The following is a 26,058-nucleotide window of genomic DNA, read 5'->3' on the forward strand; positions in this document are numbered from 1 at the left end:
TTTTTTTATATAAAATAGGACATTTTGAAAATGGAAATTATATTAAGCAGCAGGTGATAAAGATAAAACAAATTGAAAGAGAAGAAAGAGAATTTACGAAAGTATCGTTTTTTTTTAAATGACGTAATAAAGTATATAAAATTTATGTTATTATTTATCTGTTAATTTATCTTTAAGATAACTCTTAACCACCCGTTATTATTGAAATATAAGATAACTTATTGAGGACTAAATCGTATGATTGAAGCCGAATAGAAAGTTGACAAATGACATCTTAACATTTTCGGAAACTTTGATCCTGGATCAGATAAATCGCCCATCAACTAATTGCGAATCTTTGCGTATAGAACGAGATTTTTATCACGTCGTAATTAGTTGTCGGTGGAAATTCCAAATTTATAACTAAACCTACAAAACCTTTTATTTCTATGACTTTATTATGATATTGAAGATTGAAGTAATTCTATTGATTAATTCGATCGGTTTCCGAATGACAATCGATGTCAACGTTATTACTCTCTGAATGTTCAGATTATGATCAGTTTAATCCGATAATGATTATCGAAAAGGCCTAATAAAATTTAAAGTTTTGTGTTTTGGCACTAATAAACAATGAAGATTTTTAAAGTATAATGGATAATATTAACGTATATTTACCTCAAAATAGTAAGTGATAAATTTATATTACTAATCATATATTTTTTTATTCTACAAATATACAGAAGTATCTAACCAAATACGTTAACGTATAAAAAATGTAATTTGTTGTTTATTTGATCATTTAATTCAGAAAAATGGTCAATTAACATTTTATTTTTTTTTTATTTATAATTAAAAACGTTTTGTTCCTATTATCATACCTTTATAAATAACTGTAAAATGATTTCTCAAAAAGAATTTTTTATTAAAAACCAGTTTTCAATCGATTTTCACATCATATTGTTTCGTCATAATTATAAAATAAATTCACTAGATTATTTATTCTTACTACTTTAAAATTAGCAAAAAATGTATATATAGCTATTTTAGCTTTTGTATTTGCTATTTAGTACAAGACAAAGTAATTTTTATAAAACTATAAATGATAAAAGTTTCTTTTCTATAAGCGATATTTCTTGTAGATGCTTCTGTACCATCCCATCCATTTGAAAACACTAGTCTAGAAATGGAAGTCAATAGTCAAGAACAAATAACAATTAGTCAAACATCTAATGGAAATTTGGAAACAACTAATGATATTGATAACGAAGACGGTACCCTTTGTCCAATTTGTTTAGATAACTGGACGAATTCGGGAGATCATCGAATCTGTGCATTGAAATGTGGACATTTATTTTGTTACAAGTGTGTTTATAGGTGGTTAGATACCCAACAAGAAAAATCGTGCCCCACTTGTAAGAAAAAAGCATGTAAAAGTGAAATAAGATTTATCTATACCAAGAAACTGATCGCAGTGGATAACACAGAGTTAGAAAATGCGAAACAACTGTTAAATGTAGCAATTGAAGAAAAAAATAGATTACAAATGGATTTATCTAAATACATATGTCGAGAGGAAATTTTAAAGCAAGAAATAGCTCAACTAAAAAGTCACATTAATGAATTAACTAAAAAAAGAATAAACAATTCGAGAATTCCTAATAACGAGATTAATCCCACAATTAAATCAAGTATAAGATTGTACATGGAAAAATCGTTAGAAATATGTCGTCAAAACGGTTGTAGAGTATTTGATTATAGTAATGCTTTCGACTCAATTGTATCATCATCTAAATCTCCGAATAATCTATTTTCTGGTTTTGGAATAAGGAAAGTCAACATGTCTTTATACAAACCTCTGGCTTTTGTACCTCTTCATAATCAGCAAATCAGAGATTTACGTTTTCATTCAACTAATAATTGGCTTCTGACCGCATCCATGGATAAATGTTTCAAAGTAACCGACACAAACGCGAATAAAGTTATTTGTACCACAAAGGAAACCATGCCTTTGTGGTCTTGTTGTTGGGATAGCGATAATCAATATAACTTCTACACCGGCACCCAATCCGGTAACTTAATTAAACATGACATCCGCAATTTAAATGAACCTTTATGTACCTTATCAATAGAAGGTGACGCATCCCCTGTTGTGTCAATAGCGTCGATTCCTAGATCACCCGGATCAGATTTTCACAATGGAGCTGTTGTATCCTGTAAACTAAATTCCCTGTGGATATTTGAAAATGACGGGGAGAGTTATCAAAAACATTCTTTACCATTAAACGGTCCATTTGTTAGTATGAAATACGAAAAGGAATTAAAACAATTACTGGTGTCGTCTAGACCGAATCATATAGTACCACATTCTACACATTCGCTTTGCACATTAAATAAAAATCCTGATGGTGGAATAAATTGTCTTACAACACATACGTTTCAAGGAGGAGGTATGCAAAAGTTGTTATCAAAAACCTGTTTCGTTTCCGACGAACAACAGTATATTGCCGCTTTCGAAGAATCTTATAAACGTGTTTTTCTATGGAGTATTCATACTGGTGATAAAGTTTGTTCGGTTCCTGCTAACGAGGCTGTATTAGATTTAAATGGCGTTAAAAATAGTAATGGAAACTTTCTAGTTTCTCTAACCGAAAGGAAAATGGATTTTTTCAAATTTCAGTAGTTGTTTATAGCTCAAATATAATTTTTAAGTTGTATATTTTTTTATTATTAAAACTTTATTTAACTCGTTGTTGTATTTTATCCAGTGTTACACAGTTACACCCTGGAAAGTATTGGAATGTTTTATATACAATTTTATAGAAATGACATGAAAATGTCAGTTTTACATCCTGGAAAGCCTTAGATTGTTGTAGATACAATACCAAGGGCATAAAATGACATGAAAGTGTCATTCATATCCTTTGGAAATATTTGATTTTCTCAGATACAATTTCGGGGGCATAAAATGATTCAAAACAACAGTTAGACCCTTAGAAAGTATTGGAATGTTGCAGATACAATTTCTAGACCCAAAATTATCAAGAAATGACACGAGAAAGTTAGTTTTACCCCTTGGAGAGCCTTTGATTGTTGCAGATACAAAACCAAGGGTATAAAAATGACATTAAAGGTCATTAATACCCTTGGAAAGTGTTTGGTTATTGTAGTTACAATCTCGGGGGTATGAAAAGATTCAAAAAGAGAGTTATCTTCAATTTTTGGAAAAAAAGTGACAAATTTTTCAGTTCATAAACGTTTTATTTAAAGAATATAAAATAGCAATATCTATCTACATAAAAAAAATAAATTGTAAGTGTTTTTTTTAAATAACTATCAATGGACTTCATTCCTCTTCGGGTTCAATAGGAAGTTCGTCGATATAACCGATTTGCTGGGCATAATTCAAGCCTTCAATGTAGCTGGAATGAAATTCTTCAGCAGCAGATTCGTTGCTGAATTTCACTTTTAATTTCCTCCAACGAACATTACCCTCTTCCCAATCCACGGATCTCCATATACATTCATTTTTTATCAGCTAAAAATTTAAAAATACATACCAGGTGATCCAGAATTATGTTACTTCAATACCAGAACTGATAGTACCACCAAACATAAAGGGACTCCTTTATTATTAATGATAAGGGAGAAACGATCATTTTAAGGGAAGAACAGTGTTGATGAAGGGAGGATAGAAGAAGAAAAACAGAGGAAATAAGTCACAGATAAACGAAAATACAAAAAAATTATATCCAAAAAGGAAGACAGTACCAACTATTCAAATGGAAACCGAAAGAAACTGATGTGAATGTATGGAAAAAGAAAAACAAAGAAAAAAAATCCAATATAAGAGAATATGGAAGAAAAATACAACCAGGGAGGAGGAGAGAACCAGCATTTCAATGGAGACCAAAGAAAACTGTCATAAATCACAACCAGGTCCATTGGTACTTTAAGTAGAGAACGATAGACCTTTGAGTATTACAATTTTTGACATTCCACTGTTTTAACTTTGACATATGACATTTTTTCAAAGATGTGCATCGTCTCGAACAATCGGGACACATCTAGATCACTCCAAATAAGGTCCCGGTTAATATAAATGCTTTCAAAACGTAGACATGTCAAAATAAAATCTGTCATATAATGTTACAAGGGGTACTTACTTCCATTTCGGTGTTGGTTCCAATTACCGTATTACTGAGTACACATCCGCTATCATCTGCAATAACTATCCTCGCCGCATATAAATCAGGATCGTAATAAACTTCCAAACATCCTTCGCCGACATGTTCCCAACAATCTTCAGAATTCAACTCGCTCAAACTGCACGTTTTCTCGAACATAACGGTCCTTTCGTCTTCTTCGTCGTCATCATCGTCGTCGTCGTCGTCTTCGTCGTCATATTCATAATCATCGTTAGTTTCCGTATCCAGTGGATCGATTACCGTGGGGGTTACGTCGATGTTGAAATCCTCGACCGCTTCCGGAATAACCATTCCGATTTTTTTGACGACTTCCTGGACGATTTTGTAAAATTCATCGGCGCGTTGTTGGTTCTTGAAACGAACGGCTAATTTTTCGAACGCCAATTCGTCATCGCAATAATTCTGTCCCGACCATACCCAAGCTTTTTCCGTACTCGCCATCGGTTTTAATTCGAGATTTGATGTAATCAATTGATTCAATACCAATTTGTGGACGATTTCGCGTCTAAGTAACAATCGGTAGGTATCTGAAAATGGATGACGATTAAAGGGATGATATTCCGGGGTTGGTCGCTTAAAAACAACTCACTTTTTTCGGGATTATGTAAGACTTTAATGTTTCCTATTCCCCTCTCCTTCCATACCTTTAGATCCGAGTCGTACCTGTACAATCTGGCTCTCTCTATAAATAATATTTGTTCGTCTTCTTCTCCGGTTATTACTGTAATTTCTTGGGGGAGAGGTATAATTGGTTCGTAATGGGGATCGTATTCGTCGGCGGATACCGAGGATACGTTTTGTTCGTCGCACGAATCGTTTTTTGTTTTATTCGGCGTATTTGTTTTTTGGGAACTGAATAATGGTGTTCCGGCGCCGAGAAATGAAAATGTTTTATCTACAAAATAACAAAATTTAAACAAACATACGAATTTTATTATTGAAGTTGCTCATTAAGGGCGTTCAAATCGCCAGATTTGACCACAAGTGATTTTTTCCCCATGACCTAACCTAAAAATTTGATTTCAAGGACTTCTTTTATCGAATCTGGAAGTTGAATTAAACAAAAACGACCATTTTGAAATAAAAAGACGAAAACTACGATTTGGGAGGGTTTGAAAAGTTGGAATATCGTTTCCTTCAACGAGAAAATGGTAGTGAACCGTTTTTGAGGTTAACTCAGTTAAGTTCGCTCAGAAATTACTTTCCAAAAAGATAAAATAATAACTGGAGACTGTTATTCATCATTATTTTATACAGAGAGAAAAAAAATTGTAAAAGATACCAAATTTGAAAAAAGGAAAAGTGATTTTCCAACATGAAAACCTGAATGTACGAATTACAGTTATTTCCACGACTAAAAATTCATTAATTTCACTTTGAATTGGTGTACCAGGAAACATATCCTCCGGATTTGACTACAAGTGATTTTTTTCGGTGTCCTAACCTAAAAATTTGGTTTCAAGGACATATTTTAATCGAATCGGGAAATTAAAGCAAACAAAAAAAACAACTATGTTTAAACAATACAATTTGAACCCCAAATTTACAAAAATAGCACATTAAAAAAAATGATTTTCCAGAAGGAAAATCTTTTTGTACGCGCTATAACTATCGGAATCTACAAATTGTACTTTGAATTGATAAACCGAGCATTTTATTTTACAGATTTGGTCACAAGTGACTTTTTTGTGTCCTAACCTAAATATTTAGTTTGAAAGATAGAGATTTTCATGGATTATGAAAGTGATAACAAATATTTTGGAGAAAAAGATTAAAACTGCCATTTAGAACGGTTGAGCATCGCTGAGAAAAAGTGTATCGACTTGCAACACCACGTTGTTCAGATTCAGTAATGATACACCGTACCTAACCTAAAAATTTGACTTGACAGACAAATATTTTAACAGAACTAGGAATTTAAACAAAAGCCGTTTTTTTAATAGTTTCAATTTCGAAAATAGTTTAAATTGAACGTGGAAACACAATTCTTTGGCATAAATTGTATCAGAATATCCATTTCTGTGATTTTACGATGAAATTACATCCATTTTGTACGATTAGAGTAGTACAATGATGGTCTGAAGCTTGTTGCAGATTAAATAGATGCTTCAAAAATTTATTTACCATATATTTTTTATCAGACCTCGTATATAAATTAACTTTTTTTCACTGGAAACAGTTTAAATAATTTTAAAAGGTTTACCTGTATTTTGAGTGAAGGCAGGAGCTATGTTTGCCTTCGAGTTAGCAGCCAACGAAGTGAAAGATAGATTCGAGTCAGAGTTTAATACCGGATCATCTGTTTCCTTAAGGTCCACTGTACTTTTGATCCCTTGACCAAATGAAAAATCGAGTTTTCCACTACTGACGTTAAAAGTAGAATTTTTCCCATTCCCTATTGATCCGGGTTTATCTTTATTGTTTGAACCAGCAGCCAACGAAGCGAAAGAAAGATTAGGATCAGATTTAAACACCGGATCATCTGTTTCTTTAAGGTCGACTGTACTTTTGATCCCTTGACCAAATGAAAAATTGAGTTTTCCACTACTAACGTTAAAAGTAGAATTTTTCCCATTTTCTATTGATCCGGGTTTATCTTTATTGTTTGAGCCAGCTGCCAACGAAGCGAAAGAAAGATTAGGATCAGATTTCAACACCGGATCATCTGTTTCTTTAAGGTCGACTGTACTTTTGATCCCTTGACCAAATGAAAAATTGAGTTTTCCACTACTAACGTTAAAAGTAGAATTTTTCCCATTTTCTATTGATCCGGGTTTATCTTTATTGTTTGAGCCAGCTGCCAACGAAGCGAAAGAAAGATTAGGATCAGATTTCAACACCGGATCATCTGTTTCTTTAAGGCCAGCTGGTGATGAAGCGAAAGATAGTTTCGTATCAGATTTAAGTATTGAGTCATCTGGTTGTTTCTGTTCGACTGGTTTACTGCTCGGTCCAAATAAAAATCCGGTTTTTCCACTAACTGCAATAAATTCAATTGTAGTGTCAAATTTTAATGAGAAAAAAAATTATTTTTCACAGAAATATTTTCAATTATTAATGGTAGAACATGTATATCGATTAGTAAGGCAATGAAATTCAGACAAAGCGATTTTTTATTAGAATGATACCAGAAAATTCAATTTTTGATCAAATTAAACTAAAAACAGCCAATTTTTGACATAATCGAACCCAGAAAGGCCATTTTTCTACAAATATAAATCGGAAAAATCATTTTTTGATGAAAAACATCCAATTTTTGACAAAATTTAACCTAAAGAGTCGATTTTTTTAGAAATAAAACCCAGAAAAGCCGTTTTTTGGTCAATTTGAACTAAAAACAGCCAAGAATAGGGAAAAGTAAAACAAAAACTCCAAGTTTTCCACAATATAGCTCTGAGAAACCATTTTTTGGTCGAATTTAACCAAATCAGCCAATTTTTGACACAATCTAAGTAAGAAATACTATTTTTCTAAACCATTTTGATGAAAAATAGCTAATTTTCTATTAAAACGAACCTAAAAAGTCAATTTTTTCAACCAAAAGAACTAAAAAGCCAATTTTTTACCTAATTAAAAAAAATATCCAATTTTTGATATAATTGAACTAAAAAAAAACACCATTTTTCTACAAATATAAATCAGGAAAACCATTTTAATCAAAAATAGCTAATTTATGACCAAAGCAAACAATTTTTTCAACAAAACGCATCAAAAAAGCTTATTTTTGACCAAACCGAACCAAAAGAAACCAATTTTTGACCGAATTAAACCAAAAACAGCCAATTTTTAATATAATCGAAATAAGTAAGTCCATTTTTCTACAAATATAAATCAGGAAAACCATTTTAATCAAAAATAGCTAATTTATGACCAAAGCAAACAATTTTTTCAAAAAAACGCATCAAAAAAGCATATTTTTGACCAAACCGAACCAAAAGAAACCAATTTTTGACAGAATTAAACCAAAAACAGCCAATTTTTAATATAATCGAAATAAGTAAGTCCCATTTTTCTACAAATATAAATCAGGAAAACCATTTTAATCAAAAATAGCTAATTTATGACCAAAGCAAACAATTTTTTCAACAAAACGCATCAAAAAAGCTTATTTTTGACCAAACCGAACCAAAAGAAACCAATTTTTGATAGAATTAAACCAAAAACAGCCAATTTTTAATATAATCGAAATAAGTAAGTCCATTTTTCTACAAATATAAATCAGGAAAACCATTTTAATCAAAAATAGCTAATTTATGACCAAAGCAAACAATTTTTTCAAAAAAACGCATCAAAAAAGCATATTTTTGACCAAACCGAACCAAAAGAAACCAATTTTTGACCGAATTAAAACAAAAACAGCCAATTTTTAATATAATCGAAATAAGTAAGTCCCATTTTTCTACAAATATAAATCAGGAAAACCATTTTAATCAAAAATAGCTAATTTATGACCAAAGCAAACAATTTTTCAACAAAACGCATCAAAAAAGCCGATTTTTGACCAAACCGAACCAAAAGAAGCCAATTTTTGACCGAATTAAACCAAAAACAGCCAATTTTTAATATAATCGAAATAAGTAAGTCCCATTTTTCTACAAATACAAATCAGAAAAATCATTTTAATAAAAAATAGTTAATTTCCAACAAAACGACCCAAAAAACGCCAATTTTTGACAAAAATGAACCAAAAGAAGCTAATTTTTTACCAAATGAAAAAAAAAAACAATTTTTTTGACCAAAACGAACCAAAAAGGCGATTTTTGTCCAAAACGACCCAAAAAAGCCAATTTTTGTCCAAAAACGAACCAGCCAATGTTCAACAACTATCTCACAAAAACATAGGACCAAGCGAATTTCGTAAATATCAATCTATACATAATTTTAATCTTTTGTTTTATTGGAACACTACCCAAATCCGATCCGGGTATCAAACGAAAATTCTTACCATTTTCAACAACCGCAGATTTTTCCTTAGTATCAGCTGCCGGCGACGCGAAAGAAGAATCACCACCAGTTTTCGACGCCACATTTTCCGTTTCTTTCGGTTTTTCCGTTACAGAAATGTTCCATTGTCCGAATAAGAAACCAGTTTTTCCACTATCCGCCGTCGACTTCGGTTTGAAATCGAAAATACTCCCCATATTCGTACTCTTATTACCGAATATGTTCGAGGTATTCGAATTAGCGACATTCTGACCGAAAATAGAAGCGCCGCTTGGAGCTTGAGCAAAAATATTACCGGACGACTTAAATTGATTATTATCGAAACTGAATGTGCTCTTGTTACCGTCCACGGCTTTGGAAGTATCGAAAACTTCTTTATTATTCGGAGTTACGTTCCCAGATTTGGTAGTTTGAGGAAGAAAACTACTAGTGAAAGAAAAATTAGCGAATGAAAAGCTGTTAGACGTTGTTGAAGTAGGCCAGGAAAACACCGGTGAAGTAGTCGAAACATTTTTTCCCGGCGTACCGTCGGAATTATCACTAGACTTGACGGGGGTATTGCTAGGGGTAGAAACAAGGGTTTTTTCGTTATTTTTTTGTACTTTAGGGAATAAATCCTTCAAATATTCATCGTCTTTTTCGCATTGTTCGCATTCGCAATCCGGTAGCTGCTTGTAGGACATAAATTTGGGGGGAAGTCCCAATTTTACGGCTTCCTGTTCTTCTTCTGGTGTCACTTCCGTTTCAAATACAATTTCAACTCCGTCTTTTTCACCTAAAACAAAAATAACATTAATAATGCAACGTATTGTATAAATTACTATATTACCTTCACATTGTATACTTTTTTCTGTTTCTAAAGCAGTGTCGATTGCTTTTTTGAAATCATTGGCGATTTCGCCATTTTTGAACCGCACACAGAACAACTGATTCACTAAAGTACCTTCGGAATAGTCTGCAGCCATAAACATCAACGATTTCTCGTCTCTGAATTTGTAATCGATTTTTTTTGTCAACAAATGATTCAAACATATTTTCAAAACTTGTTCTCTACGCATCACGACTCTAAAATAATAATAAAAATGATATTTACTACATTTTTTTCCATACAAAGTTAGGGGATATTGCAAATGTCTAAAGTTTGGTCCTTCGAGCCGGATGTTAACCGGCGATATATGGGAATATAAAAAAGGGTTTTTCTCATCATCTTTAAAGCTCAAATGACACCAAACGTGGTTATATAGTGTATAATCAGAAGAAAGCACTACACCGATACTCACAATTACAGAGTCTGGTCCTTCGAGGCGGGTATTTAGGAAGGCTCGAAAGACCAAACGGTGTAATAGCGAGTGTTTTGGTTAATTATAGTCAACAGATATCTTATAATACATAGAGTTATTTCATAAGAGCACCTTAATGTGTAAAAACAATTTTCAAACTAATAACATGGTCCTTCGAACCGGGTATCAACCAGTGACTTACAAGAATCCAAAAAATGTTATTTCATGTTATCATCAGAGCTTAAAAGAAACCAAAGGTGGTAAAATACTATAATCAGATGAAATTAAAAAGTCCAAAATTTCAGTACAAGCCAGATAAATCTAGTGGAATCTCCTAGTATCTTTATTTACCACGAAAATGAATCAACAAGAAATAGTACTGAGTCCATTTTTCACTACTACTACACTAATATTCACATTTGGACTGTCTGGTCCTTCGAGCCGGATATTTAGGAAGGTTTGAACGACCAGATAGTGTAACTGTAGGCGTTAATGGTAAACAGTGCCCATATGAACATTACCAACAGTTTGTGAAATTGCTTGACTACTTATCAATTTTGACAGATAAATAATTTAAATTTTTTCGAAAAATTGTTGATAAATTATCTTCAACGCATATTTTGCATTACACAGAAAAATCTACGTATTTGAAATAATTTCATTACAGCACTGGCACTTCTAGTATTGCTAAATATCCGGCTCGAAGGACCAGATAGTAGTAATTTCAATTAATATAATCAGTAGTTTCGAAAATTTATGCATTTTTACAAAGTTATCATAATTATCAATCTTATTTTGACAAATTTTTGGTTAATTACATTCAACAGACATCTTGTATTACACAGAACTTTTCATTAGAATCCCTTTTTGCACCGAAAAGTCTACGAATTTGAAATAATGTCATTACAGTATCTGGTCCTTCGAGTCTTGATTATACACGGCTCGAAGGACCAGATAGTGTAATTTTGTATTGATGATAAAGTAGTAAACAGTATTTTCTATCAATACCATCAGTAGTTTCGAAAATTCTTCCATTTTTACAAAGTTATCATAATCATCAATTTTATTTTGACAAATTTTTGGTTAATTACATTCAACAGACATCCTGTATTACACAGAACTTTTCATTAGAACCCCTTTTTTGCACCGAAAAGTCTACGAATTTGAAATAATTTCATTACAGCATCTGGCACTTCGAGTCTTGATTATACACGGCTCGAAGGACCAGATAGTGTAATTTTGTATTGATGATAAAGTAGTAAACAGTATTTTCTATTAATACCATCAGTAGTTTCGAAAATTTTTCCATTTTTACAAAGTTATCACAATTATCAATCTTATTTTGACAAATTTTTGGTTAATTATATTCAACAGACATCCTGTATTACACAGAACTTTTCATTAGAACCCCTTTTTTGCACCGAAAAGTCTACGAATTTGAAATAATTTCATTACAGTATCTGGTCCTTCGAGCCTTGATTATACACGGCTCGAAGGACCAGATTAAAATTCTTATTTGGACATTTTGGATTACAGAGATTTTTTCCTTTATAATTATGTTTATATCACCTCAAGGTTTGATTAGATTTGTTCTTTAATATTTTAATATCTCCAATGCCCCGTTCTTTCCATTCCTTATCGACGAATCTGAACAATTTCGCTTTGTGACAATACAAAACGTCGTCGTCTTCTTCTCCTGTTTTAACTTGTATTTTATCCGGTAATGGAATCACAGGTTTAAAATAAATGTTATCTTCTTCTTCTTCGACGTAACTACCTATAATAAAAAAAAAATGATATCCTCAAGTTTAATTAATTGTTAAAACTTACTGTCTGAATCATCGTTGGTCTTTTTTGGGGGAGGTTTGAATGTGAATTCTTGTTTGGTAGGGGAGATAAACGAAAAACTATTTTTATCCGGAACCGATTTAACACTTTCCAAAGGAGTTTTAGTTTCCTCGATCGGTTTAGTTGGTGTTACTTCCGATTTGACAAATCCAAATTTCCATTGGGCGTTTTGTACCGGTGCGATTACATTAGTTGAATTATCTTTTACATCAAACGTCAGTTTAGTATCCGTAGGTACACCAAACGTGAATTTCTGTACGGGAGTTTCGATACTTTTAACTGAAAAACGAAATATGTTCACGAAATACTCAATTTTTCAATAGATTATATTCACCGACCTGTTTCCTTTTCCTGTAATCCGCCATCTTTGCTAGTTCCGCAAGCTACGCATTTCCTAACATCCGCTTCATTTCGAATCATACAACTTTGACATTCCCAATGACCGGGTTTCATTTTAAAAGCGTCTCCGAAACCAGAAACTTTCTGTACTTGTTTTTCAATAGTACTTTGAACTTCTACAATAAATAAATCAAGTTATTACTGAAACTATCAACACCAAGGGCGATCTGGTATCCACCGGTTTGTACTAGATCAGTTGTTAGTAGATTAAAGCTTTTTCGATTTAAAAAATTGTGGATTTTTAGTTAAAATAGTCGTAGAATACTAACGTGTGTCTTTCTGCAATCCGCTTTCTTTATCGGTTCCACAAGCTACACATTTGGTTACAGTAGAATCGTTTCGGATCATACAAGTTTTACATTCCCAAGAACCAGGTTGTATTTTGAAAGCGTCCCCAAATCCTGACACTACGGGCATCTTATTTTGAATACCTACAATAAATGTAATTTAAAACAGACAGAAATTTAGGATTTTCGGATGTTAGTTAAGCATTCGACATTAATAAAGAGAATTTGATAGTGAAGAAGAGTTTTGAACATTAAAGAAGTAGGTATATGAGAAACAAACTAGACAGAAAAATATCGTAAATAATCAAAAATTCAGAAAACTTTTGATGCTAAATTGATTGATATAATAAAAAATAATTTCTCCACCACAATTTTAGATGAACAACTTATTTAATCAATAATAGAGACCAAAAAATTACAGATAATCAAACATTCATGGCATTTTTGGAGTTAATTAATTTAAAAATAAAAGAGGACTTTCTCCACTACCATTTTGTATAAATAATTTATTATTCGGAAGATATAGACCAAAACAACCCCGAAGAGGCATTTACATGAAAATAAAAGCCTAGATTAGACTTAATGGATGTTAGCTGGGCAATCGACAAAGTTTTTTCCAATTTTGTATATGAATATGTGTATTTGAGACAAGAGACACATTTTTATATCATTTTCAATGGGGAGAAAATAAATAGTGGAAAAAATAATAAATAATGAAAAATTCAAGAGATATTTAATGTTATTCTCATTGATAAAGCGAATTTAAAAGTAAAGAACAATTCCTTTACCAAAATTTTTAATAAATACTTTTATTATAGGGAAGATGGAAACCAAAAAACAGTTTTGAAAAGGCACAAGCAAAAAGAAGACAAAAAAGTCTTTCTACGTATATTGTTTCTACATTGTTTTTAATAGGAAGACACAAAATGGTAAAAAATACTTCAAAAAATTATAAATTTCGAAAATTTTATAATTAGAAATGAAAATATTAGATAATGATTCATTATGGAAACCTTCCTAAATTGTTTTGAAAAGGGGGGAACGAAATAGTGAAAAACATGATAAAAAATAAAAAACTCATGAGATTTTTGATACCAATCTTAATAATAACGAGAATCTGAATACAAAAAAGAACGTGTCACACTTATATAAAAAATAGCAATGATGGAGACTACATTTTTTGATGATAGTTGAGCATTTGACAGAGTTCACTTCAATTTCACATTTAGAGATGAAAGTATGAGAAAACCATTAGTTTTTGTGACATTTCTACCTAGTTTTTAACAGGGGGGAAATGAAAGAGTGAAAAACATGATAAACATTAGAAACTTATGATTTTAATCTTAATAATAATAATGGGAATCTGAATGCAAAAAAGAATGTGTCACAATTATATAAAAAATAGCAATGATAGAGACTACATTTTTGGATGATAGTTGAGCATTTGACAGAGTTCACTCAAATTTTATTTTATAGATGAAGATTTTAGAAATTGGTTTGTTTTGAACATATTTCTACACTGGAAGACGAAAAATAGTGGAAAACATGATAAAAAATCGAAAATTTATAAGAGTTTTTAATGCCAATCTTAATAACAATGCAAATATAAACAATGTTTGCATATATATGAAGATATGGCAATGAAGGAAACCAAATTTTTTGATGATAGCTAAACATTTGACAGAGTTTAATTCAATTTTATATTTAGGGATAAAAATATTAGAGAAAGATTCGTTTTATAGACATTTCTACCCAGTATTGAACAGGGAGAAACAAAATAGTGAAAAACGAAAAATAATAAAAAATCCATAAGATTTTTGGTGCCAAGCTTAATAACAATGCAAATATAAACACGGAAGAGTGTGTCAAATGATGTTTGCGTATATATGAAGACATGGCAATGAAGGTTTAGTTTTACATTTTACATTTAGAGACGGAAATATGAGAAAACAATACGTTTTTGTGACATTTCTATCTAGTATTAAACGAGAAACAAAATAGTGGAAAACATGATAAAAAATCATGAGACTTTTTAATAACAATGAAAAAGTGAGTCAAGTAATGTTTGTATATATAAATGAATATGGAGATGATAGAAACCAAATTTTTGGATGATAGCTAAGCATTCGACAAAGTTTGCACAGAAAGTTACTAAATATTAGAAAAATATCATAAATAGACGAATAATTGATAAATAGAAATCAAATGCATAAAATTTACATGGAATACACCCCATTAGAGAATAATCTGAATTGATTGGGAAAATTTAATATGAAATAATACTCACTTGGAATGACAGTTTGTTGTAATCCTTCCTTTTTAGAATCACCACACACAACACACTTAACAGCACTAGCGTAATTTCTCACCATACAACTTTGACATTCCCAATCACCGGGTTTCATTTTAAAAGCGTCTCCGAATCCCCCGATTTCCGGTTTTCCATTTTGAATTTCACCAATACTAACAAAATCGAACGTTTTATCGGTATCTTTTTTATTCCGAGCCGAATCGATGGTAGTTATCACTGCACTATTCTCATCCATATTCTCCTTAGCTTTCCGTAGTATCTCCAGGAACTCACTAGCGATTTTTTCGGTTTTAAAACGCGCCGTAAACATCTCCTGTTTGATTACGCCTTCGGAAAAATCTTGAGCTTGCCATACCACCGCTTTGGGATTATTGGAATTTATTTTGAAAATCATATCTTTTAGTACTCTATGATTGCAACAAACTTTATGTACTTGATCGCGTCTCATTAATAACCGGATCGATTCGTCTTTCAATACCTTCAGCGTACCGATTCCTCTCTCTTTCCATTCGTTTACTTCACCGCTCGTATCGAATCTGAACAATTTCGCCCTTTCTTCAAAAAGAATTTCGGAATTTTCTTCGCCCGTTTTAACATCGATTAGTTCGGGTAAATCGACGACCGGTTTGAATTCGGCCGTGGGAACGAATTCTTCCAAAGGAGAAGACGGTCCATCGTCGATTCCAGTTCCAACTGGTTTGGTATCTTGAGGCGGTTTACCGAAAATGAACGTGGAAAACGGACTCGTTTTATTGGTTTCTTTCACTTCGGTTAAATCAGCTACAGGTTTCGGTTCTACATGGGAGAAAGTCGGTGTACCGGTAAAAACGAAACCTCCTAAAGAATTTCCGCTTTCCGACGTCGTTTTTACCAATTTATTTTCCGCGGATTGTTTAAAAACGTCGGCGAATTTTCTAGCGTCTTCTATTGATTTGAATTTAACGCACAACGTTTCGGATTTTATCTCCCCGTCGGAGAAATCTTGCGCTGCCCACGTGAAGGCTCGGTCGTTTTGGGTGGACGGTAACAACGTCATTTCCTTGGTTATGAAATGGTTGGCGCAAATTTTGAATACTTGATCTCTTCTCATTAGGATTCTAGTTTTGTGGGTTTGGGGGTTTTTCAGAATCTTCAAATTACCAACGCCTAAAAAACGAAAAATTTCAATTTCGACGGTTTGAGTATGGGGGATGAACTCACCTCTTTCTTTCCATTCTTTGGTTCCATCGACGGTAACGCATCTGAATAATTTGGCTCTACCGCAAAACAGTTCGGTTTCGCCTTCTTCGCCGGTATTAAGGGGCACTTCGTCCGGTAACGGTATGACTGGTTTGAAGGTTATGTTCGGTTCTTCTTCTTCCGGAGATACGTCACTTTTGTTCAAACTCTCGTTGGTGTCATCGAGACGTTTATCTTGGTCCAACTTCTCGTTAATTTTAATTGAAGTATCCGCTTTTTCGGGGGCGGAGGTTGAGGGAGCTTTGAATAAATTCGATTTTATATGTTGCGGAGGAATGGTAACTGATAATACAGGTTGGGAAGTTAAAGTGTTACCGGTTGGTAACGGATCGGATGTCGTTATGACGACGTTTACCGGTGGTGTTTTACTAAATGATGGTACAATAGGCGAAGTGGTCGATGGTAATTTGAGATTGGTACCGAATATGGTACTTTTGGGTAATTCTTTTTGTTGGTTTGTTTGTGGTATTGCAGAAGGTAATGACTGAATATTCAATGAGTCCAATCCTAGATGCTGGGATAGAGACGGTTGGTTCGGTAATAAATGATGAGAGGGAGTTGTTGTTGCTACATTCGTTGGTTGATGATCCGTTAAAAATGGTAGAGACCCTACAATATATATAGAAAAAAATATTAGTCAGAAATCCTAACAAAAATGCTCATTTAGTACAGCGTTTGTTTCTCAAAAGTTCAATTTAGTCAAAAAATACTCATCAAAGTTTGATTGCGATAAAAATTAGTTATGCAACTTTGATTTGGTCACAAATAGGTTCGATTTAGTCAAAAATTTTCACCCCTAAGTTTAATTTATTAGAAAAAATAGTTTTCCTGGTTTGATTATGTGAAAAAGTTGCTTTTGCAAATATAATTTGGTCAACAAGTTCAATTTTAACAAAAACGTTGCTATTAATCATTCAATTTTGTCAAAAGACGGTTTCTCAGATTTTAATTTGGTCTGAAAAACTCATCAAAGTTTGATTGCGACAAAAATTAGTTATGTAACTTTGATTTGGTCACAAATAGGTTCGATTTAGTCAAAAATTTTCACCCCTAAGTTTAATTTATTAGAAAAAATAGTTTTCCTGGTTTGGTTATGTGAAAAAGTTGCTTTTGCAAATATAATTTGGTCAACAAGTTCAATTTTAACAAAAACGTTGCTATTAATCATTCAATTTTGTCAAAAGACGGTTTCTCAGATTTTAATTTGGTCTGAAAAACTCATCAAAGTTTGATTGTGACAAAAATTAGTTATGCAACTTTGATTTGGTCACAAATAGGTTCGATTTAGTCAAAAATTTTCACCCCTAAGTTTAATTTATTAGAAAAAATAGTTTTCCTGGTTTGATTATGTGAAAAAGTTGCTTTTGCAAATATAATTTGGTCAACAAGTTCAATTTTAACAAAAACGTTGCTATTAATCATTCAATTTTGTCAAAAGACGGTTTCTCAGATTTTAATTTGGTCTGAAAATACTCATCAAAGTTTGATTGTGACAAAAATTAGTTATGCAACTTTGATTTGGTCACAAATAGACTTTGATAAGTTTAATTTAGCAACAATTTGCTATTCTATATTAAACTTATTCAAAAATGAACTTTTTTCAGATTAAAAAAAGAGTTTATAACAATTTATAATGCCAGAAATTGGCTTTTCCAATTTTATTTTGGCAATAAATTTGGTTTACTAACTTTTGTTCAGCTAATAAAGGATTTTGAAATTAATTTTTTGTTATATTTGGATGAACATGAGCTTATCCCAGATTAAATGTCGAAAAAAAAAATATTTTGCATATGCAGTTAGCTCAAAAATTGATATTCCTTAGTTTAGTTTGTCAAAAAAATTTCTTATCTCAAGTTAATCAAATCTGATATAAATGTGGACAGAAAATTGCTTTTCCAAGTATGATTTCAGAAAAAACTGTTTTCCTATATCAAATTTGGTGAAAAAAATGTTTTTCTTGGTTCAGTTTGCTATAAAAAACTGTTTTTTAGGTTAAGTCAGTCAAACTGGTACTTTTAGGCATAATTTGAAAAAAAATCTGATTTTCTATGTTTAATTTGGTCAAAAATTGGTTTTCCAAATTCAAGTTTACCACAAATCGGCTTTTCTTTGTTCAATTTGCTATAAAAATTGTTTTTTTTTTTAGGTTAAGTCATTAAATTTGTATTTTTAGGTATAATTTGATTGAGAAAAAACTTATTTTCTATGTTAAATTTGGTCAAAAATTTAATCGTACAACAAATTAGCTTCTTTGGCTTCAGTTTGTTGAAAAAATTGCCTTTTTCAAATTTATTCAAGGCAAATTAATTTTTTACAATTAATTTGGACAAAAAAATAATTTTTCGAATATAATTTCACAAAAAACTGTTTGCCATCGTTAAAAAAACACCTTTAATAAGATATTTTACCTGGTTGTGCCAAATTAAGTCCACCATACGTATACGGTAATCCAGGATACAATCCTGGGAAAAGCATAGCGGGGGGATAGGCGGCTACGTGATTAGGATTCGGTATTTTATTGGTTTGATAATTTGGGAAGGATCCTGGTACCATTGGAGGGAAAGAACCCATGTTGGAGGGTATATTATAATCGACTCCGTAATCCGGATCCAAAACATACAGATCTTCGTCACTCAATTGATTCTTTGTATCCGGTTTTTTCATTTCAGCTAAATCTTTTTTCATTTCCTACAAAATACACACATTAATCCAGTTGTTGATACCATTTTTTTTAATGAAATAATGATGTAAATGCAAATTTTGGTTTTGTGAAAATAAATTTCTGACTTTCCGGAATCAAACTGTACCAATTTGAGACTAAAAATCCAAGTTATTAATTTTTTTTCCATTATTTTCAATGTGAAATCGACAGGACACTCTTTTGATTGCTGTTTATACTAAAAACTATGATACCAGCAATCATTAAATCACCTTTATGTCATTAATTAATTAATAAGTTAATTTGATCAAAAATTGTCAGTCAAATTGGTATTTTTAAGTATGATTTGAGAAAAACTACTTTTCCAAGTTGAATTTTTTCAAAAAACGGTTTTCTCAATCAAATTGAGTCAAAAAATGGGTTTATAAATTAATTCTGTAAAAGTTTAGTTGACATTTAATTTCAACTAAATTCGATTGTTCCTAAAATTGGATTTTCAAAGTTTCAGTTAATCAAAAATGAATTTTCTGGTAAACCTGAACTATATATTGCTCAATACTCATTCTCTCAGTGAAATTTTTGAAATTTTCAATCTCAAATTGTTCAAATCAGAAACTAATTCACATTAAATTTTCAAATATCAAAAAAAAAATTACCTGCACAACATCTATAACATTTTGAAAATCTTCAACGGAATTCTTGATCTCATTCACAGATTTGGAAACTTCTTTCAAGCCTTCCACTTCCTTCTTTATCAATTTCAAATCATTAACGACCGAATTCAATTTTTCCAACAGATTATTCTGCGCTTCGGCCATATGTTTATTCTGTTCGGACACCAAAGTGAAAATAGCATCTCTAGTTGTCATCAACTGTCTTATTTGGGCATCTAATCGTTCCGGACTCGGTCTAGCTTCTTGACGCGTCAAATTAAGACGCAACGGAGTGGACTGATTAAGCGGTTCGACTTTCGTTGAATTCGAAACACATTCATCACTAACACTAACATTGAACGAACGGGTGTCTTCTGAGAAAAAGCTACGGCTATAACCCAATTCATTCCTCGACAGCAATTTTTCAATTTTATTAATTTCGCTATCGAGCTGGGTGTTCAAAGGGTGCGAAGGATCAACCGAAGGCTGTCGGAGGCGATCCAAAGTTAGATATAAACAATCCCTAGCTTTAATTAATATAACGTAAATGTCATTATTCATTTCTTCCTGTACTAAATCTCCTTTTTTATCCATCTTACTTATAGCGAATTGTTTATATATCTCGAATTGGTGGTAGCTGGCGTAAGGATCTTTCAATTCCTCGAACATATTTAGGGCTTCGTCGAAAAATTTTCTATTCATCAATTGGGTGGCTATGAAAAGTTTACCTTTATCCATATATTTGATCGCTTCGGTTGTGGTGAGTTCATTAGAACCGGATTCGAATAACCTATTACGGATGTATGAAATTTTTTGGTTATTCGCTATTTTTTCCAATAATGGTAAAGCGGTTTTCCAATACAATTCCGCTCTGGTTATATTGAAATCTATTTCGGATTGCTTGGTAAGTTTAGTAGCTCGGTCTTTGAATAGAGTTGCTAGATTTACTAGAGTACGTACGTCTAAACCATGGTGACCAACACATCTTACAGTTTCTATTCCTTTTATTAATGTTAATCTAACATCGGCTAAATTACTACTCGCCATGTTTTTATACATTTTATAAACACACTGTATAAACGCAGATTGTTCGGTTGTTGCTAAATTTTCCATTATAGAAGCTGGTAATAAATTGTAGTTATTCAATTTGGATTTAGCGCAAAATGTAGCGCAGTAAATAAACGCGTAAACGTCCAGTAAATTCAAAGATTCCGCTGAACAATTACTCAAGTTTTTAATCGAGTACTGCATACCTTCGAAAGCTATAAGATTCATTTCGATATCACTATTCAAAAATATCCAAACGTAATGATGTAATGAATCCGGGTGTGATAGTTGTGCTACTTCGTCATATTTTAATAAATCAGTTACAATGGGTAACTTTAGAGTCGGTTCTAAACAAGGTTTATTAGCAACAAAAAAACTGGTAGACATTTTGTTGTGTTGATCCCTTTTTACGAATATCTTTTTGTATAATTGTTCCCTCCATAATCCTGAGGAATATTGTGAAGCTTTTTCAAGTAGAACAGATCTATTATCTTTTCCCATTGCTAATAATATATGACCTACTTGGGAGCATCTAAAACACGCGGTTTTATACCAACGTTGTACTAATTTTTTAGTTTTTTCATCTGATTGTGTATACCAGATACTCTGTATATCAGGTGGAGAGTAATAAGAGGTAAATAAAGCCGGTAAGATAATATTCGAAGCTTCTTTATATTGTATAACATCCTTTTTAGCTTCCTTTAAAATTAACGTTGAAATATGGAAATGTAGCTGTGTATAATAATGCATTATAAATATAGATATTAATTGTCGATCTGTGCAAGTATCCAAGCTACCAGTTGCTTTATATAACATCTGATCGAAATTAAATAAGACTGTACGATAATCCGTGGTACCTTTGTAATTATTTCGATCATCTAAACGTAAAGCCACTAATCTTTCCATAACCGACACAAGAAGTAACCAAAATTCCCAAGTTATTTCGCATTGAAACGATATATCCTTTTGACAACGTATTAAAATTTCAACCAAATTTTCATACCAGTTAATACTGTGATGAAAGTTATCAAAATCTTTATATTCGATCATACTAACGTGTTTATATGCCTCTTTAATCATGTTGTTTTGAATTAAATGTTTGAGTAATCTAATTCTTAAATTGATGTCTGTCGGTCTAATTTCCAATTCTTTTAATAACAATTGTGATATTTCCACTGGATTTTCATTATTAACTGTTAGTAATCTATCTTTTAAACTATGAACTGCGGGGTTATTAGGATCAAATGATTGTGCCAATTCGCAGAAATATCTAGCACCGGAAAGATCTAATTCAATGTTATCTGATGACATCAATTCACAAACTGTAATAAAAATTAAGACACTTTTTAGAATAATACAAGATTTGAATAAAAAATCGATCGAACTGATTATTTTTTTTACCACTAACCTTTAATCACAACGTTATTTTGTTTAGGATCTATTTGTAAACACGTTTTATAAGCTTCCAAAGCCGAATCTAATTTACCCAGTTTTTCTAAACATTTTGCAAGCAAAAGGTGTCCTTCTGCTGCTTTAGGTTTGATCAAAAGGTATGAAGAAATGTACCTATATGCCTGATCGTAGTCTCCTACACTAAAGTAGAGTTTAGCGAAAGAAAAACATCTCAAATTTCGCTAAAAAGAATAATAATCGGAATTTAATAGGTATTAAAACAATTTGTTATCTATTTTGATTGAATTTTCAGCAAAATTAACGAATATATATCTCATTGTCAATAGCAGTTTCCATGTTATTGGATATAACAAAAAAAGCGTTGTTCGAGCAAGTTTTTAATATAGAAGTTTTATTGTATATTTAAACATTATATCTATTTATTGAAAAATGTATCAACTAAGCAAATCGGCAAAACAAAATCTACTACAAGCCTAAAACGTTTTTCTTCGTGTTGTATAATTATATTAGATTATTAACCTGATTAGGAATAAATAACAGATTTCAGTTGCTTCTATATAATGCTATAAATACATAATCTTTATTTCAATAAACAAAATTTCATAATTATTTGTAGTTCCAGAAATTGTTGACTTACCTCAGTTTCGTTATTTACTTTTTTCAAACAATTATGAACATGGCGATCCACTTCAGATTTATTTTTAAACATTTTGAAAAACGAGATAACTCTATATTTTCAATTGAACTTAAAAATATATGGATTCATCAAAAAAATATAATTCTTTTATATAAAGTATTTTTTAAGACGATTACACACTTATAAAAATTGCAAAAGACTTAACCGCTGAATATGAATTATCTCTAACTCGGTCAGTTTTGCCAACTAAAAAAATACTGCTTCGTAACTATCGAAAAGTCACTACACATTCCGTTAAGTCGATGTTAATTTGCAGTAGGGCGGTTCTAATTTATTGAAGGAAGAATAGATATTTGCAATATTTGAGAGAAAAACATTTCTAAATGTTAATTTAATTATAAATAAAATAATTAATTAGGTATCTGATAATCAAGTAATAGAGTATCAATAGATAAATTATAAGTTTATCTATGGTAATAGTTTCGATATTCATCGAATTAATATTCATTATATATGATTTAGAATAATTTCTGGAGAAAAAAAGTATTAATATATTTATAATAAATCTACTGTTACAATATAAAAATATAATACTTCAAATCACTGTCAATAATTCTTTTGACACTTGAGGAATTGGACAGAAGAAGCATAAAAATTGACATTTAATATAACCTAAACGGTGATGGATATTTCTGGGAACAGGAAGATTCGGAGGCACTTTTTTTTTCTTTGAAGGATGAAAAAAGCCTCTAGAGGTACAAAATAGATAGAGCAGTGAAACAACTGGATGTTGAACCCACAAGTTAATAAAAAGCGTGAAGAATTGGACAGACGAAGCACATATTGACGTTACATATAACTTAAAGGGTCACGGGTACTTCTGGAGCTTTCTTGCGAAGCTAGGAGATGACCAGTGCACGTCTTTTTAGGAAGAGGAATATTCGGAGGGGAATTTTTATTCTCTGAAGAAAAAAAAACTATAGAGGTGTAAAATCAGTAGATGTTGAACCTGTAGGTTGATCAAGATTGTGAAATATTGGACAGAAGAAGCAAATATTGACGTTAAATATCACCTAAAGGGATAGGGGTACTTCTGAAGATGTAAGATGTCCAGTGAAGGAAGAAAAAAGAGACTCTGGAGGTGACAGAGCAGTTAGACTAGAGAAACCAGTGGATGTTGGACCCACAGGTTAATCAAGAGCGTGTAGGATTTGACAAAAAATACGCATGTTGCCGTAAATTATCATCTATAAGCACATGGATACTTCTGGAGTTAGAAGACGACCGGTGTATGTTTTGGTGGGAAAAAGAAGATTTGTAGACACTTTTTTCTCTCAGAAGGAAAAGCATTAATGGATTGGACAAAAGAGACGTATATTGACGTTAACTATCACCTAACGGGACATGGGTACTTCTAGAGCGTTCTGGGGGTGACAGACAGACAGAAGGGGACCATTTTACGTTTTGCTGGGAAGAGGAAGACTTGGAGGAACTTTCTTTTCTCTGAAGGAAGAAAAAAGAGCCTCTGGAGGTGACAGACAGACAGAAGGCGACCATTGTACGTTTTGCTGGGAAGAGCAAGACTTGGAGGAACTTTCTTTTCTCTGAAGGAATAAAAAAAAGAGCCTCTGGAGGTGATAGACAGACAGAAGGCGACCATTGTACGTTTTGCTGGGAAGAGGAAGACTCTAAGGAATTTTCTTTTCTCTGAAGGAAGAAAAAAGAGCCTCTGGAGGTGATAGACAGACAGAAGGCGACTATTGTACGTGTTGCTGGGAAGAGGAAGACTTGGAGGAACTTTCTTTTCTCTGAAGGAAGAAAAAAGAGCCTCTGGAGGTGACAGACAGACAGAAGGCGACCATTGTACGTTTTGCTGGGAAGAGCAAGACTTGGAGGAACTTTCTTTTCTCTGAAGGAAGAAAAAAGAGCCTCTGGAGGTGACAGACAGACAGAAGGCGACCATTGTACGTTTTGCTGGGAAGAGGAAGACTTGGAGGAACTTTCTTTTCTCTGAAGGAAGAAAAAAGAGCCTCTGGAGGTGACAGACAGACAGAAGGCGACTATTGTACGTGTTGCTGGGAAGAGGAAGACTTGGAGGAACTTTCTTTTCTCTGAAGGAAGAAAAAAGAGCCTCTGGAGGTGACAGACAGACAGAAGGCGACTATTGTACGTGTTGCTGGGAAGAGGAAGACTTGGAGGAACTTTCTTTTCTCTGAAGGAAGAAAAAAGAGCCTCTGGAGGTGACAGACAGACAGAAGGCGACTATTGTACGTGTTGCTGGGAAGAGGAAGACTTGGAGGAACTTTCTTTTCTCTGAAGGAAGAAAAAAGAGCCTCTGGAGGTGACAGACAGACAGAAGGCGACTATTGTACGTGTTGCTGGGAAGAGGAAGACTTGGAGGAACTTTCTTTTCTCTGAAGGAAGTAAAAAGAGCCTCTGGAGGTGATAGACAGACAGAAGGCGACTATTGTACGTGTTGCTGGGAAGAGGAAGACTTGGAGGAACTTTCTTTTCTCTGAAGGAAGAAAAAAAGAGCTTCTGGAGGTGACAGACAGACAGAAGGCGATCATTGTACGTTTTGTTGGGAAGAGGAAGACTCTGAGGAACTTTCTTTTCTCTGAAGGAAGAAAAAAGAGCCTCTGGAGGTGATAGACAGACAGAAGGCGACTATTGTACGTGTTGCTGGGAAGAGGAAGACTTGGAGGAACTTTCTTTTCTCTGAAGGAAGAAAAAAAGAGCTTCTGGAGGTGACAGACAGACAGAAGGCAATCATTTTACGTTTTGCCGGGAAGAGGAAGACTTGGAGGAACTTTATTTTCTCTGAAACAAGAAAAAAGAGCTTCTGGAGGTGACAGACAGACAGAAGGCGACCATTGTAAGCTAGGAAACGACCAATGTACTCCTTGTTGGGAAGATGAAGTTTCTGGTACAGGAAGTTGATTCAGAGGAAAGAGTTTTGGGATATCGTAAAGGCGTTTGAACAGATTGCACTCAAGGTCAATTGGAAATTCGTTTTAGTTGGTAGTCCTGGTGTCGTAGATTTCAGTAGTTGATTCTGGAGTATTTTTTTCTTTATCGGGGAAAGTAGGCGGAAACTTGTTGTAAAATGACGTAAAAGTAGACATTTTCAAAAAAAAAAAAAAAAAATACAAAA

At 32.6% G+C, this 26,058-nt stretch overlaps 2 protein-coding genes across 2 annotated transcripts; one reads left to right on the plus strand and one right to left on the minus strand.

The window, feature by feature from the left end:
• Positions 1 to 511: 511 nt before the first annotated feature.
• LOC130896506 (E3 ubiquitin-protein ligase RFWD3-like) lies at positions 512 to 2,727 on the plus strand. The gene is made up of 2 exons (XM_057804665.1): positions 512 to 666; positions 1,122 to 2,727. Exons 1-2 carry the CDS (start codon positions 633 to 635, stop codon positions 2,660 to 2,662), a joined length of 1,575 nt encoding a protein of 524 aa, XP_057660648.1. The 5' UTR covers positions 512 to 632; the 3' UTR covers positions 2,663 to 2,727.
• A 492-nt stretch (positions 2,728 to 3,219) lies between these two features.
• LOC130896503 (E3 SUMO-protein ligase RanBP2-like) lies at positions 3,220 to 23,166 on the minus strand. Its single transcript, XM_057804661.1, has 16 exons — positions 22,905 to 23,166; positions 22,263 to 22,488; positions 19,811 to 22,176; positions 18,904 to 19,183; positions 16,457 to 17,104; positions 15,233 to 16,402; positions 12,928 to 13,089; positions 12,598 to 12,774; positions 12,242 to 12,538; positions 11,981 to 12,188; positions 9,961 to 10,196; positions 9,133 to 9,906; positions 6,391 to 7,167; positions 4,777 to 5,082; positions 4,146 to 4,714; positions 3,220 to 3,517 (listed from the first exon to the last, which is right to left on the minus strand). The coding sequence occupies exons 1-16, from the start codon at positions 22,974 to 22,976 to the stop codon at positions 3,326 to 3,328; spliced, it is 8,460 nt and encodes a 2,819-aa protein (XP_057660644.1). The 5' UTR covers positions 22,977 to 23,166; the 3' UTR covers positions 3,220 to 3,325.
• Positions 23,167 to 26,058: the final 2,892 nt, after the last annotated feature.

The sequence above is a fragment of the Diorhabda carinulata genome, chromosome 7, assembly GCF_026250575.1.
Source record: "Diorhabda carinulata isolate Delta chromosome 7, icDioCari1.1, whole genome shotgun sequence".
Classification (NCBI taxonomy): domain Eukaryota; kingdom Metazoa; phylum Arthropoda; class Insecta; order Coleoptera; family Chrysomelidae; genus Diorhabda; species Diorhabda carinulata.